Here is a 14,830-nt window from a genome sequence, read left to right on the forward strand (position 1 = left end):
ATTGCCACCATTAAACCTGCACAGTGTTGTGGAGGTTCTCTGACACAGCAAGCGGTACAACGGGCAGTACTTGCCAGCTAAGGCTTGGGTGGGCAGTACAGCTACCCCATGGGGTTCCCTCCCACACCCCTGCTACTATCTGCACAGAACAGACCCAGTCTCAGTTCTGCTGGGAGGTAGAGTTTCGGGCGCTGACCCTCCAACAGTGCGGTGCTCCCTCGCTGCTGACCCTTGATAGTGCAGCACTCCCTCAGTACTGACCCTCCGACAGTGCGGCACTCCCTCAGTACTGACCCTCCGACAGTGCGGTGCTCCCTCAGTACTGACCCTCCGACAGTGCAGCACTCCCTCAGCACTGACCCTCCGACAGTGCGGCACTCCCTCAGTACTGACCCTCCGACAGTGCGGCGCTCCCTCAGTACTGACCCTCCGACAGTGCGGCACTCCCTCAGCACTGACCCTTGACAGTGCAGCACTCCCTCAGTACTGACCCTCCGACAGTGCAGCACTCCCTCAGTACGACCCTCTGACAGTGCGGCACTCCCTCAGTACTGACCCTCCGACAGTGCAGCACTCCCTCAGTACGACCCTCTGACAGTGCGGAGCGCCGCACTGTGGGAGGTCAGTACTGAGGGAGTGCCGCACTGTGGGAGGGTCAGTACTGAGGGAGCGCCGCACTGTCAGAGGATCAGTTAACTCTGTTTCCTTCGCCACAGACGCGGCCAGACCTGCTGAGTTTTTCCAGCATTTTCTATTTTTGTTTCCGATTTCCAGCACCCGCAGTATTTTGCTTCTAATCTCGGGTGGGATTTGACCTCACATCCTCTGGATTGTGAAGGGGAAAACTGGAGAAAGAGGCAAGACACCATACAAAACCTCCCAAAGGAAATAACTGAAAGCTCATCGCGTCGTGTGCTCAGGGAAACCTCGCGATCGTAATTGATTTCTGCTTTACAAAGTGCACAATTATTTTATTCACTGAGTGGTAACAAGCAGGTTCCATTCAAAGGAGCATTTAATCGGAATTAAGCCCAGAAGAGAGAGTGATTAAATGAGTTAAACTCTGAGGACAGGTGGTACAGGCTAGGCTTGTATTCCCTCGAGGGTGGGAGATGAAGGGGCGATCGAATCGAGGGGGCTTAAGATGATTAAAGGATTCGATCGAGTCGATAGAGAGAAACTATTTCCCTCCCTCTGGTCGGGGTCGGGGGGGGAGAGAGTCCAGAACAAGGGAGGGGCAGAACCTTAAAATGGGAGCCAGGGGTGATGTCAGGAAGCATTTCACACACACAGGGGGGCAGTGGGAATCTGGAACTCTCTCCATCCACCACTGCCCCCTGCAAAAAAACTACTGTTGAGGCTGGGAGGCCATCAGAAAATATCAGAACCGAGATGGATAGATTTTTGTTGGGTGGAGGGGATTCAGGATTAGGGAACCGAGGTGTTAGGTGTCGCTAAGATCAGCCGCGATCTAATTGAATGGCGGGACAGGATAGGTAGAGGGACTGAATGGCCTCCCATCCTGGGAATTGCTGTGGATCAACAGGGATCAGGAAGTGCGGCTGAGGCCAGTTGCAGTCTACCCGCCTGCCCCCTGTTTCGAGCCTGTCGCTCCGAACGCACCAGCGATCCAACCCCCGGCCTTCTATCAGGCTGTGAGGGAGAGGGGGTGGAGGAAATAAGGTCTCATCCTCAACGTCACCCACCCGTTCAATTCGCGAGCTAAGAAACTCCCTCCCCCCATCAGCACGGCGGGTGTACCCACACCGCGCGGACCCCAGCGGCTCAGGAAGGTAGCTCACCCACCACCTTCTCGAGGGGCAATAAGGGATGGGCGACGAATGCCCACCTAACCAGCGACGCCCCCATCCTGTGAAAGAATTTTTTTTTTTAAATCGGGGCTTGTCATGAAACGATTGCTCAAATCAGCTTCGCGTTTATGCGCGTCGATTCGAGAGGGAAACTATTGAGTTTTTTTAAAAAAGAAGTAGAATCCTTCATAGGCGTGCTCATGAGGCGTGACTGAGATTGTCATGTTGACCAAATGGACACTGATCGTAATGGTCCCAGGGTCCAAGTACCCAAGGATCTCCCGGCCCTCCTTTGACTTCCATATCTGCCCCTACAGCCAAATATCGGAGCTACAGTCACCACCAGGGTATCGGACTTCATGGGCGAGGGCTGGGCCATCTGGTTCTTTCCCAAAGTCCACCAGAAAGTTCTCGTTGACCGTCAAGCCTCCTCTTTCTGAGTCCACGTCGATCTGCAGCATCGCCGACCCTTCCCTGCAACACAGAGCACCCATCCAGGAGTCAAAGCCTTGAGCTCCCAACTCTCCCTGCAGAAAAAAGATTCACGGGGGAAGGCTCCAGTGGTGCGGGTAGGTGGTAGGGGTCGGGACTGACCTCCTCGGAGAAGGGAAAGCCGAGAGGGGATTTGATTCGGGGTGCTCGATATCGCGAGGGGGCCCCCCCCCACCCCGGACAGAGTAGAGAGAGGGAGAAGCCGATCCCGCCCGTGGAAGGATCGAGAACGAGAGGCACCACAGATTTTTAAGGTGATTGGCAAAAGACGCGTTGGAGACGTGAGGAGGAGGAGCTTTCTCGCGCAGCGAGCGGTTAGGGTGTGGAATGCGCCGCCTGAGAGCGTTGGGGTGGGGAGGCACGTTCAATTGAGGCTTTCGAGAGGGAATTGGATGATTATCCGGGAAAGGGAGAACGTGCAGGGTTACAGGGAGTGGCTTCAGGCTCCACCTGAGATGCAGCACTGACGTGACCGGCCTACGCTGGTTACAATCCTGTGATCCCGAGAAAGGGGGAAATTGGATGGGGAAGTCTGGCGAGGTTCACAAGGGGCCGGCCGCCCTCGACAAGCAGCGTGAGCGCTCTGCTGGACTCACTTGATGATCTCGGGGTAGAATTGTTTGTCCCATCCGCTGTACAGGGAGGTGGTGACGTACAGACGCTTCCCATCCAAGCTCAGCTGGATCATCTGTGGTCCGCCCCAAATCCTCGTCCCCTGTTTCAACGTGAAAAAGGCTCTTTACTGGCATGGCAAAGTCTTGATTTGTACTTTATTGCTTCGATGGATGACGCAGTGAAACGAAGATTCGCTTCCCCCTAAAGGACCTTAGTGAACCAGATGGGCTTTTTATGACAATCGGGCAATGGTTTCATGGTCATCGTCAGGCTTTTCATTCCAGGTTTCTATCGAATTCAAGTTTCCTACCATTGCCGTGGTTTGAACCCAGGTCCCTGGATTACCAGCCCAGTGACAATGCCACGACCCCCCACCCCAGCTCCCACAACACTCAAGAAGCTCAACACCATCCAGGACAAAGCAGCTCCGCTCAATCGGCACCCCATCCACAAACATTCACTCCCTCCACCACCGACGCACAGTAGCAGCAGTGTGTGTACCATTTACAAGATGCACTGCAGGAACTCACCAAGGCTCCTTCGACAGCACCTTCCAAACCCACGACCTCTACCATCTAGAAGGACAAGGGCAGCAGACACACGGGGAACACCACCACCTGGAAGTTCCCCTCCGAGCCACTCACCACCCTGACTTGGAAATATATCGGCCGTTCCTTCACTGTCGCCGGGTCAAAATCCTGGAACTCCCTCCCTCGGTGTACCTACACCACAGGGACTGCAGCAGTTGAAGAAGGCAGCTCACCCACCACCTTCCCAAGGGGCAATTAGGGATGGGCAACGCTCACATCCCCAAAATGATTTTTGTTTATAAAAGCACATTCAAAGGAGATGGAATATTGGAACAGAATCGAAGAATAGTCTTACTTTAACCACGAGGGGCTCAGGCTGACTCTTCATTTCCTTGTCTTCAAGAACCTTCACTGGTCCCCCCTTCACAAAGCAGCCTCCAATAAAAATCTAGGGGGGAAACGCAAGATGTTAATCCACAAACAGGCGGATTTTCTTCAAGCGATTAAAGAGGAGGCTACCATTCAACTATCCTGAAAAGGTTCAAGCCCTCTTGCCTAGTTCCCCATACATTGGTTACTTCTAGGCTCGACTATTCCAATGTTCCCATCCCTGGTCCCCAGCTTCCACCCTCCATAATCTTCAGCTCGTCTGAAACTCTGCTGCCCCTGTCTCCTAACTCGTACCAACTCCTCTTCACCCATCACCCTCTATTCTCGCTGACCTACCTTGGCTCTCGGTCCAGCAACACCTCCATGTCTAATTCTCATTTCTGTTTCCAAATCCCCCCATTGCCGCCTTACCCCTCCCTTTCTCTGTAACCTCCTCCAGCCCCTACACCCCTCCCTTTCTCTGTAACCTCCTCCAGCCCCTACACCCCTCCCTATCTCTGTAACCTCCTCCAGCCCCTACACCCCTCCCTATCTCTGTAACCTCCTCCAGCCCCTACATCCCTCCCTATCTCTATAACCTACTCCAGCCCCTACACCCCTCCCTATCTCTGTAACCTCCTCCAACTCCTACTCCCCTCCCTATCTCTGTAACCTCCTCCAGCCCCTACACTCCTCCCTATCTCTGTAATCTCCTCCAGCCCCTACACCCCTCCCTATCTCTGTAACCTCCTCCAGCCCCTACACCCCCTATCTCTGTAACCTCCTCCAGCCCCTACACCCCTCCCTATCTCTGTAACCTCCTCCAGCCCCTACACCCCTCCCTATCTCTGTAACCTCCTCCAGCCCCTACACCCCTCCCTATCTCTGTAACCTCATCCAACCTTGATACCCCTCCCTATCTCTGTAACCTCCTCCAATCCCGACACCCCTCCCTATCTCTGTAACCTCCTCCAACCCCTACACCCCTCCCTATCTCTGTAACCTCCTCCAGCCACTACAACCCTCCCCATTTCTGTAATCTCCCCCAGCCCCTACAACCCTCCCTATCTCTGTTACCTCCTCCAGCCCCTTAAACCCTCCCTATCTCTGTTACCTCCTCCAGCCCCTACACCCCTCCCTATCTCTGTAACCTCCTCCAGCCCCTACACCCCCTCCCTATCTCTGTAACCTCCTCCAGCCCCTACAACCCTCCCTAACTCTGTTACCTCCTCCAGCCCCTTAAACCCTCCCTATCTCTGTAACCTCCTCCAGCCCCTGCACCCCTTCCTATCTCTGTAACCTCCTCCAGCCCCTACAACCCTCCGAGATCTCTGCGCTCCTCCAATTCCGGCCTCTTGCGCATCCCCCGATTCCCATCGCTCCACCGTTGGCGGCCGTGCCTTCAGCTGCCTGGGGGCCCTGAGCTCTGGAATTCCCTCTCTCAACCTCCCTGCCTCTCTCTCTCTCTCCTCCTTTAAGACGCTCCTTAAAAACCGACCTGTTTGGCTGAGCTTTTGGTCACCCCGTCCCCTAATATCTCCTCATGTGGCTCGGGGTCAGATTTAGTCTCACAACGCGCCTTGAGATGTGTACCGGGCGCTCTGTCAATTCAATCTGTCGATAAGGCTTACACGGTGGGAGGGGACAGAGTCAGACTGGCGGAAGACTACAAGTGGCACTCCACTGCTGCTGCACATAGCCCAGGCCACAAAGCTGCCTCACAATGACTCCTGCGACCTAGGCTGCTTTGATCCACCTGCGTTACCTGCCCCGCGCCGTAAACCAGGTGGATTTCGAACATCAGAATCCAGAACGCACCGCGACGCCCAAGCAGTTTGAGGGCCCTGGGTATCGGGGCTTATTAACCCTGTGAAAGGCACCAAGTAACCCACCAGAACACGGAGCAAAACCAAGGCCCCACCACCCCTGCCAACGAGTGTTCGGATCGCCCGCGCGCCACTTCCCATCGCGCCCACCCCGCCAACGAACTGGACGCCCGGATCAGCGCCGCCCTGACCTGCCCGACCAGCTTGGGTTTGCGGGTGTCCGTGATATCGTACTGCCGGATGTCCCCGTGGAGCCAGTTACTGAAGTACAGGAAGCGGTCATCCAGGGAGATGAGGATGTCGGTGATGAGACCTGCGGAGGGAGGGGGGGGGAAGAGAAATAATAAAATGGACAGGGTCGCGCACTGCCAAAGGACGGCCGCAGTCGGTCCCTGCAGGACCGGGGTCGGGCTAATCGTCCCGGCCGACGCCCTGTTTCCACTGATCCCACCACCTGGACGGACGGATTGGGATAAACATCAACCACCGAGTGCCAAAGGAATTGACGGCACTAATTTCAAATGGAGCATCCCCCCCGATTCCCATCGCTCCACCGTTGGCGGCCGTGCCTTCAACTGCCTGGGGCCCTGAGCTCTGGAATTACCCTCCCTCCCTAAACCTCTCCCCCTCTTTCTTTCTCTCTCTCTCTCTCCCCCTCTCTCTCTCTCTCTCTCCCCCTCTTTCTCTCTCTCTCCCTCTCTCTCTCTCTCTCTCTCCCTTCTCTCCCTTTTTTCTCTCTCTCTCTCTCCCCCTCTCTCTCTCTCTCCCCCTCTTTCTCTCTCACTCTCTCTCTCCCTCTCTCTCTTTCTCCCTCTCGCTCTCTCTCCCACTCTTTCTCTCTCTCTCTCCCCCTCTTTCTCTCTCACTCTCTCTCTCCCTCTCTCTTTCTCCCTCTCGCTCTCTCTCTCCCTCTCGTTCTCTCTCTCTCTCCCCCACTTTCTCTCTCTCTCTCTCCTCTCTCTTTCTCTCTCTCTCTCACTCCCTCTCTCTCTTTCTCTCTCTCTCACTCTCTCTCTCTCCCTCTCTCTCTCTCTCTCCTTTCAGACGTTCCTTAAAAACCAACCTCTTTGACCGAGCATTTGATCACCTGCCCCTAATAACTTCCTATGTGGCTCGGGGTCAAATTCTATCTGAAAACGTCCTTGGGGGACGTTTTACTCTGTTAAAGGCGCTACATAAATGCAAATCGTTTATGAATCTGCCACTCCAGTGGGCCTGGAGTCACACACGGGCCAGACTGGGTAAGGGCGGCAGATTTCTTTTCCCGAAGGATACCAGGGATCCCACTGGCTTTTCAGTGACCACAATATGATTGAATTTTACGTCCAGTTTGAAAGAGAAAAGTGTGGGTCTAAGACAAGTATTTTAAACTTAAATAAGGGTGACCTTGTGGGCATGAGAGCTGAAGTGAACTGCGATACTAGGCTAGAGGATAGATCAATAGAGGAGCAGTGGGAGACATTTAAGGGGACATTTCAGAATAAGTATATTCCTTCTATAAAGAAATATTCTAAGGGGAGGAGCCACCATCCGTGTTTAACTGAAGAAGTTAAGGAAAGCATCAAACTTAAGGAAAAAGCATATAACTGCGCAAGGATGAGTGGCAGGTCAGATGATTGGTCAGAATATAAAGAATGTTAGAGAATGACTAAAAGGTTAGTCAGGAGAAAGAAATTAGAGCACGAGAGGAAGCTAGCTAGAAATGTCAAAACAGATCGCAAGAGCTTCTTCAGATATTTAAGAAGGAAAGGAGTAAGTAAAGTGAATGTTGGTCCTCTAGAGAGCGACAGTGGGGAGTTAATAGTAGATAATAAGGAAATGGCGGGTGAAATGAACAAATATTTTGCTTCTGTCTTCACGACAGAGGATACGAAAAACATTCCAGTAATAGCTGTACATCAGGAAGTGGAAGGGAGAGAGGAACTTGGTGAAATTACAATCACTGGGGATGCAGCACTGAGCAAACTGATGGAGCTGCGGGCTGACAAGTCTCCGGGTCCTGATGGGCTTCATCCTAGGAACTTTGAAGAGGTGGCTAATGAGGTCGTAGACGTGTTGATGTTAATTTTCCAAAAATCCCTAGATTCTGGAAAGGTCCCATCAGTCTGGAAAGTAGCAAATATAACCCCTCTACTCAAGAAGGGAGGGAGGCAGGAAACTATAGGCCAGTTAGCCTGATGTCTGTCATGGGGAAGGTGTTAGAATCGATCATTAAGGAGGTTATAGCCGGGCACTTAGAGAAACTCGAGGTAATCGGGAAGAGTCAACATGGTTTTGTGAAAGGGAAATCATGTTTAACCAATTTATTGGAGCTTTTTGAAGGAGTAACTTGTGCCATGGATGAAGGGGTACCTGTAGATGTACTGTCCTTGGATTTCCCAGAAGGCATTTGATAAGGTGCCACATCAAAGGTTAGAACCATAGAACACTACAGCACAGAAAACAGGTCATTCGGGCCTTCTAGTCTGTGCCGAAATATTATTCCGCTAGTCCCATTGACCTGTACCTTGTCCATAACCCTCCAGACCTCTCCCATCCATGTATCTATCCAATTTATTCTTAAAACTTAAGAGTGAGCCCGCATTTACCACGTCAGATGGTAGCTCGTTCCACACTCTCACCACTCTCTGAGTGAAGAAGTTCCCCCTAAACCTTTCCCCTTTCACCCTAAAGCCATGTCCTCTCGTGTTTATCTCTCCTAATCTAAGTGGAAAGAGCCTACTCGCATTTACTCTGTCTATACCCCTCATAATTTTGTAAACTTCTATCAAATCTCCCCTCATTCTTCTACGCTCCAAGGAATAAAGTCCTAACCTGTTTAATCTTTCCCTGTAACTCAACTCCTTAAGATCCGTTATTACGGAAAATAAAAACGCACAGTGTAGTGGTAACATGTTAGCATGGATAGAAGATTGGCTGGTTGGCAGGAAGCAGAGAGTATGCATAAATGGGTCTCTTTCTGATTGGCAGAGTGTGATGAGCGGAATCCAGCAGGTCAACCTTTTACAATTTACATCAATGACTTAGATGAGGGGAGTGAAGACATGGTGGCTAAATTTGCAGATGACACAAAGATAGGTAGGACAGTGTTGTGAAAAGGACAGGAGTTTGCAGACAGGTATAGATAGGTTGAGTGAGTGGGTAAAGATCTGGCAGAGGGGGTACAAGGTGGGAAAATGTGAAGTTGTTCACTTTGGCAGGAAGAGTAAAAAAGCAGAGTTTGACTTAAATGGAGAACCAACTGCAGAATTCGGAGGTGCAGAGGGATCTGGGTGTTCTAGTGCATGAGTCTCAAAAAGTTAGTATGCAGGTACAGCAAGTAATTGAGAAGGCTAATGGAATGTTATCCTTTATTGCAAGAGGAATTGAACATAAAAGTAAGGATGTTATTCTTCAGTTATACAGGGCATTGGTGAGACCGCACCTCGAATACTGTGTGCAGTTTTGGGCTCCTTATTTAATGAAGGATGTTAATGCATTGGAGGTGGTTCAGAGGAGGTTTACTAGACTGATACCTGGAATGAGTGGGTTGTCTTATGAGGAAAGGACAGACTGGGCTTGTTTCCACTGGAGTTTAGAAGAGTGAGGGGTGACTTGATTGAAGTTTACAAGATCCTGAACGGCCTTGACAAGGTGGACGTGGAAAGGATGTTTCCTCTTGTGGGTGAGTCCAGAACTAGGAGGCACTGTTTTAAAATTAGGGGTCGCCCTTTTAGGACAGAGATGAGGAGAAATTTTTTTCTCTCAGAGGGTTGTGTGACTTTGGAACACTCTGCCTCAGAAGATGGTGGAGGCGGGGTCATTGAATATTATTAAGACAGAGGCAGATAGATTCTTGTTAGGCAAGGGAGTGAAAGGTTATCGGGGTTAGATGGGGATGTGGTGGTAGTAATACAAACAGATCAGCCATGATCTTATCGAATGGCGGAGCAGGCTCGAGGGGCCGAATGGGTTACTGCCCCTATTCCGTATATTCGTATGAATGTACTCCCGTGGCCCCATGGTTGCTTTTTGCTCACACCGCCATTTTACTCCCAGGTATTGTTCAAACCGAATTCGAAATTCCTACATTGCCGCGCAGGGATTCCAACTCCACGGCCTCCGGGTTAATGCAGAAGATGGGAAAGCCTGCATTCCCATAGCGCCCTCGGGGCTTCCTAAGGTGCCGTCGAGGTGCTGCTGAAGTGTCACGTGTCTCCCCCCCCCCCACCCCCCCACACACACAAAGCAAAGGGGGCAGCCGATTTGCGGCCAGGAAGACCCGGCCAAGGGTGCTGAGCAAAATACGCAGCTGTGTCACTCAGCCCGGCTACACCAGCTCGCCTCTGAAGGGAGGGTCACCCGACGAGGGCAGGCGGTGAAGGGGGACAGAGGTTGGTGGTGGGGGTTGGGGGCGGTGGGGAGGGAGGGTGGTGGTCTGCAGTTGGACTCAGTTTAACGTCTCGTCCGCGGACAAACGCCTGGACGGCCGGTCCATGCGGCCTAACCAAGTAACGCGTTCAAGAGCCCGATATTGGCATTTAGGTCCAAGCCGGGCATGAGCATCACCCATCCACACAGACCCTCGGCGGGGGGGTGGGATTGAAGCAGATCGCAGCTCCTCTTTAATATTTACCTGGCATCTCGGGCAGAATCCAGCCTCCGACTTTCTTATTGGGGACAGAAATGACTTTCTCTGCAGCCCAGTCTCCTTTCTGTGGGAGGAATCAGAACGAGGCAGAAGACACATTCAGGAAAAGTCTCACAAGAGCTTGAGCTCCGGTAAAAAGGGAAACTCCCCACGCCCCTGGCTGGAGCCCTCCCCACATCGACCCGGCGCAACTGGATTAAAATGAAAGCAAAACACTGCTGGAAATCTGAAATAAAAACCCTTCCCAGAAGAACCATAGAACACGACAGCACAGAAAACAGGCCATTCGGCCCTTCTAGTCTGTGCCGAAATATTATTCCGCTAGTCCCATTGACCTGCACCCAGTCCATAACCCTCCAGACCCCTCCCATCCATGTATCTATCCAATTTATTCTTAAAACTTAAGAGTGAGCCCGCATTTACCACGTCAGATGGTAGCTCGTTCCACACTCCCACCACTCTCTGAGAGAAGAAGTTCCCTCTAATGTTCCCCCTAAACCTTTCCCCTTTCACCCTAAAGCCATGTCCTCTCGTGTTTATCTCTCCTAATCTAAGTGGAAAGAGCCTACTCGCATTTACTCTGTCTATACCCCTCATAATTTTGTAAACTTCTATCAAATCTCCCCTCATCCTTCTACGCTCCAAGGAATAAAGTCCTAACCTGTTTAATCTTTCCCTGTAATTCAACTCCTTAAGACCTGGCAACATCCTAGTGAATCTTCTCTGCACTCTCTCAATCTTACTGATATCCTTGAGCCATATTGGACTCGAAACGTGAACTCCGTTCCCCTGAGCCCAGACGTTGCCAGTCCAGCTGAGGTTTTCCAGCACTTTCTGTTTTCATTCCAATGCTTGGTGGAGTTTGTCAGTGTTTCACTAAGCGTCTGGCCTGTGCCGGTAGGATGTGAGGTGAACTTTGGCACCGACGACCTAGCCTAGAACCGCCTTATAATCTCACCACGGTTCCAAACGCCGCTCAAAACTCACAGAGTCACAGAGTGGTTAAAGAACGGAAGGAGGCCGTTCAGCCCATTGTGTCAGCGCTGGCCCTCATCCCGCCTCCCCAGCGTTTCCCCCCACCCCCCACCGTACCCCTGCACGTCCTTCCTTTTCAGATAGTGACCCCATTCCCTCTGGAACGCCTCGATTGACCCTGCCTTTCACCTCCCCCCACGCTCTCAGGCAGCGCATTCCGGATCCTAACGTGGGAGAAAGGCTCTCCCCGTGCCTCCGTTGCTCCTTTCGCCAAACGCCTTTGAGTTGGTGCCCCCTCGTTCTCCATCGCTCCGCCAGTGGGAACAGTTTCTCCCTCTCTACCCTCTCCGGGCCCCTTTGAACAAACACCTCGATCGAATCTCCCCTCGACCTTCTATTCTCCAAGGAAACCAGTCCCCAACCTCTTCAATCTAGCCACAGAACTGAGGTTCCTCATCCCTGGAACCACTTGTGGGAATCTTTACTGCGGGAGTCCGGGCCTTGTAAGCTCAGACATGATACAAACTCCCTGCACTGCCCCCAACGCTTTGTAGACTCTCCGACGCAGTCCAAGAACATTAGAGCATGGGATCGTAAGCAGAGAGCTCAGGTTGTTAGCTGCCCTCCCTGGTTCAAACGGGCACTTAACTCAAGGTAATCGGGAAGAGTCAACATGGTTTTGTGAAAGGGAAATCATGTTTAACCAATTTATTGGAGTTTTTTTGAAGGAGTAACTTGTGCCATGGATGAAGGGGAACCTGTAGATGTACTGTCCTTGGATTTCCCAGAAGGCATTTGATAAGGTGCCACATCAAAGGTTATTACGGAATAATTACTCAAAAGAGGCACACGCCCTCATCCCTGTCCACCTGCCCCTTCCCTCCCCCTCAGCAGGAAACCCGCCGCCTATCAGACATACCTCCGTCCTGTAGAAGCGGAAGACGGAGCTGCTTAGGGCACAGCCGACCATCCCCTCAGCGGCACTGGGGTCGTGGAGGAAGCGGACCTCCAGTGGGATGGAGCCATCCTGTCCAAGGTCGATCGTCTGCACCCGCGTGTGCTTGGTCCAGTCCCAGACATGGAGGCTGTGCCCATAGTGTCCTTGTGTATAGAATAAATTCCAGCAAAATTGTGAAGACCTTCATAGGTTACTAACATACATCATTGGCATCTATGCGGCCGGATGAACTTCAATGTTGCTATGGATTCATTTTAGTCAGGGGAATCGGGATGCCTCATAACCCTTGGGACCATGCTCTGCGCTGCTTAGAAGGAACATTTATCTGAGGGGTCTTGACAGGGTGGATGCCGAGAGGATGCTTCCCCTCATGAGGAAATCTAGAACGAGGTAGGGGGTGGGTCACAGTTTCAAAATAAGGGGTCCCCCATTTAAGAAGGAGATGAGGAGGGATTTCTCCCCTCAGGGGATGGTGAGTCGGTGGAGATTTCTTCCCCAGAGAGCAGCGGAGGCCGGGTCATTGATATTCAAGTTGGACAGGTTTTTGATAGACAAGGGAGTCAAGGGTTATGGGGAAAGGAAAGAGGAATTGAGGCCGCAGTCCAATCAGCCATGATCTTATCGAATGGGGGAGCAGACTCGAGGGGCCGAATGGCCTTCTCCTGCTCCTGTTTCTTATGATTTTGTAATGACTGAGAGGGTGATCTCGTTGAAATGCATAAAATTCCTCAAGGATTTGACAGGGTAGATGCTGAGAGGCTGTTTCCCTAGGTTGGAGAGTCTAGAACGCAGGATCCACAGCCTCAGGATAAGCGGTCGACCATTTTGGGCTGAGACGAGGAGGAATTTCTTCACTCGCAAGGGTTGTGAATCTTTGGAATTCTCTAACCCCCAGAGACCTGCGGTCGCTCAGTCGTTGAGTAGATTCAAGGTGGAGATGGATAGATCTTCAGACACTAAGGGGATCGAGGGATGGGCGGGAAAGGGGAGTTTGAGGTAGAAGGTTAGTCATGATCTTATTGACTGGTGGAACGGGTTCAAGGGGCCCATTGGCCTCCTGCTCCTATTCTTTTATGTACTTGGAAAATAAGTCAAAATGGGGGAAGAAGAGGAAGGGGCACAGATTCATAAATGAGAAATGCAGGTTAATAAGGCCAATAGAATAAGCTAACCATACACCGGGGCTAACCTCTCGAGCAACAGGATTGAGAAACAGAGAGGTTATGTTAAACCCGTGTGAAATGTTGGCCAGACTGCACTTTAAGTTCAGGCATCAGAGAAGACGCCTAAAAAAAGATTTACGGAGGTGATACAACAACAGAGAAGTTATAACCATCAGGAAAGGCTGAACAGGCCCGGGGCTCTTCTCTCTAGAAAAGAGGAGGCTGAGGGGGTGACCTGATCGAGGTCTTTAAAATTCTGGAAGGGTTTCGATAGGGTCGACGTAGAGAAGATGTTTCCATTTGTGGGGGGTACAGACCAGAACTAGGTGGGGTCATCAATATAAGGCAGTCCCTGATAAACCCGATGGGGAATTCAGGAGAAACGTCTTTACCCAGAGAGTGGGGAGAATGTGGGACTTGTTCCCACGGGGAGTGGGGGGAATGTGGGACTCGCTCCCGCAGGGAGTGGGGAGAATGTGGGACTCGCTCCCACGGGGAACGGGGAGAATGTGGGACTCGCTCCCACGGGGAGCGGGGAGAATGTGGGACTCGCTCCCACGGGGGAGTGGGGAGAATGTGGGACTCGCTCCCACGGGGAGCGGGGAGAATGTGGGACTCGCTCCCACGGGGAGTGGGGAGAATGTGGGACTCGCTCCTACGGGGAGTGGGGAGAATGTGGGACTCGCTCCCACGGGGAGCGGGGAGAATGTGGGACTCGCTCCCACGGGGGAGTGGGGAGAATGTGGGACTCGCTCCCACGGGGGAGTGGGGAGAATGTGGGACTCGCTCCCACGGGCAGCGGGGGAGAATGTGGGACTCGCTCCCGCGGGGAGTGGGGAGAATGTGGGACTCGCTCCCACGGGGAGTGGGGAGAATGTGGGACTCGCTCCCACGGGGAGTGGTCGAGGTGAATCACAGAGATGGATTGAAGGGGAGGAAGCTGGATAATCACACGAGGGAGAAAGGAATAGAAGGATATGGTGATGGGGGGAGATGAAGAGGGGGTGGGAGGAGGCTCATGTGCAGCATGGAGCAGAGGGGCCGAATGGCCTATTTTCATGCTGGAAACAGGATAGGAGGTGAGAGAAGCGGGTGTTAGTTATTGTCTATTCACCGGCTTTGACGTCCTCTATCTTAAATCCATCAGCCAAGGCCTTAGGCGTGCCCCATTCCGTGCTGATCATGACGTTGTGCCGGGGCTGATACCAGAAGTCGTAACCAAAGGGAGCCGCGTGTCCATCCTGCTCCCAGTTCCCCTTCACTTCGAACGTCTCGCCGTCCAGCAGAACAAAGCCGCCTGTAAAACAAGGCATGCGCGAAGGTTTGAACATGGGCCGAAGAAGGTGCAAACAGTGCTGGGAGCAAGTTAAACCCGGCTCCCATCGACCGGATCTCCCAGGACCACACAGTCGCCCTCACGGGAAATAGAATCTCACCCTCGCCCTAGAAGAGTTGGCGTGG

The 14,830-nt window shown here is 52.3% G+C and overlaps 1 protein-coding gene across 1 annotated transcript in view; it reads right to left on the reverse strand.

Moving 5' to 3' along the window:
* Positions 1–1,401: 1,401 nt before the first annotated feature.
* Positions 1,402–14,830, reverse strand: part of selenbp1 (selenium binding protein 1) — a 44,713-nt gene continuing 31,284 nt past the window's right edge. The window contains exons 6-12 of the mRNA XM_078534056.1: positions 14,484–14,666; positions 12,168–12,349; positions 10,259–10,337; positions 5,835–5,956; positions 3,804–3,896; positions 2,900–3,018; positions 1,402–2,285 (exon numbers count right to left, since the gene is read on the reverse strand). Coding sequence (XP_078390182.1) covers positions 2,123–2,285; positions 2,900–3,018; positions 3,804–3,896; positions 5,835–5,956; positions 10,259–10,337; positions 12,168–12,349; positions 14,484–14,666 — 941 coding nt within the window. The 3' untranslated portion in view covers positions 1,402–2,122. The remainder of the gene's footprint in view (positions 2,286–2,899; positions 3,019–3,803; positions 3,897–5,834; positions 5,957–10,258; positions 10,338–12,167; positions 12,350–14,483; positions 14,667–14,830) is intronic.

Source organism: Cetorhinus maximus, chromosome 36 (assembly GCF_964194155.1).
Source record: "Cetorhinus maximus chromosome 36, sCetMax3.hap1.1, whole genome shotgun sequence".
NCBI lineage: Eukaryota > Metazoa > Chordata > Chondrichthyes > Lamniformes > Cetorhinidae > Cetorhinus > Cetorhinus maximus.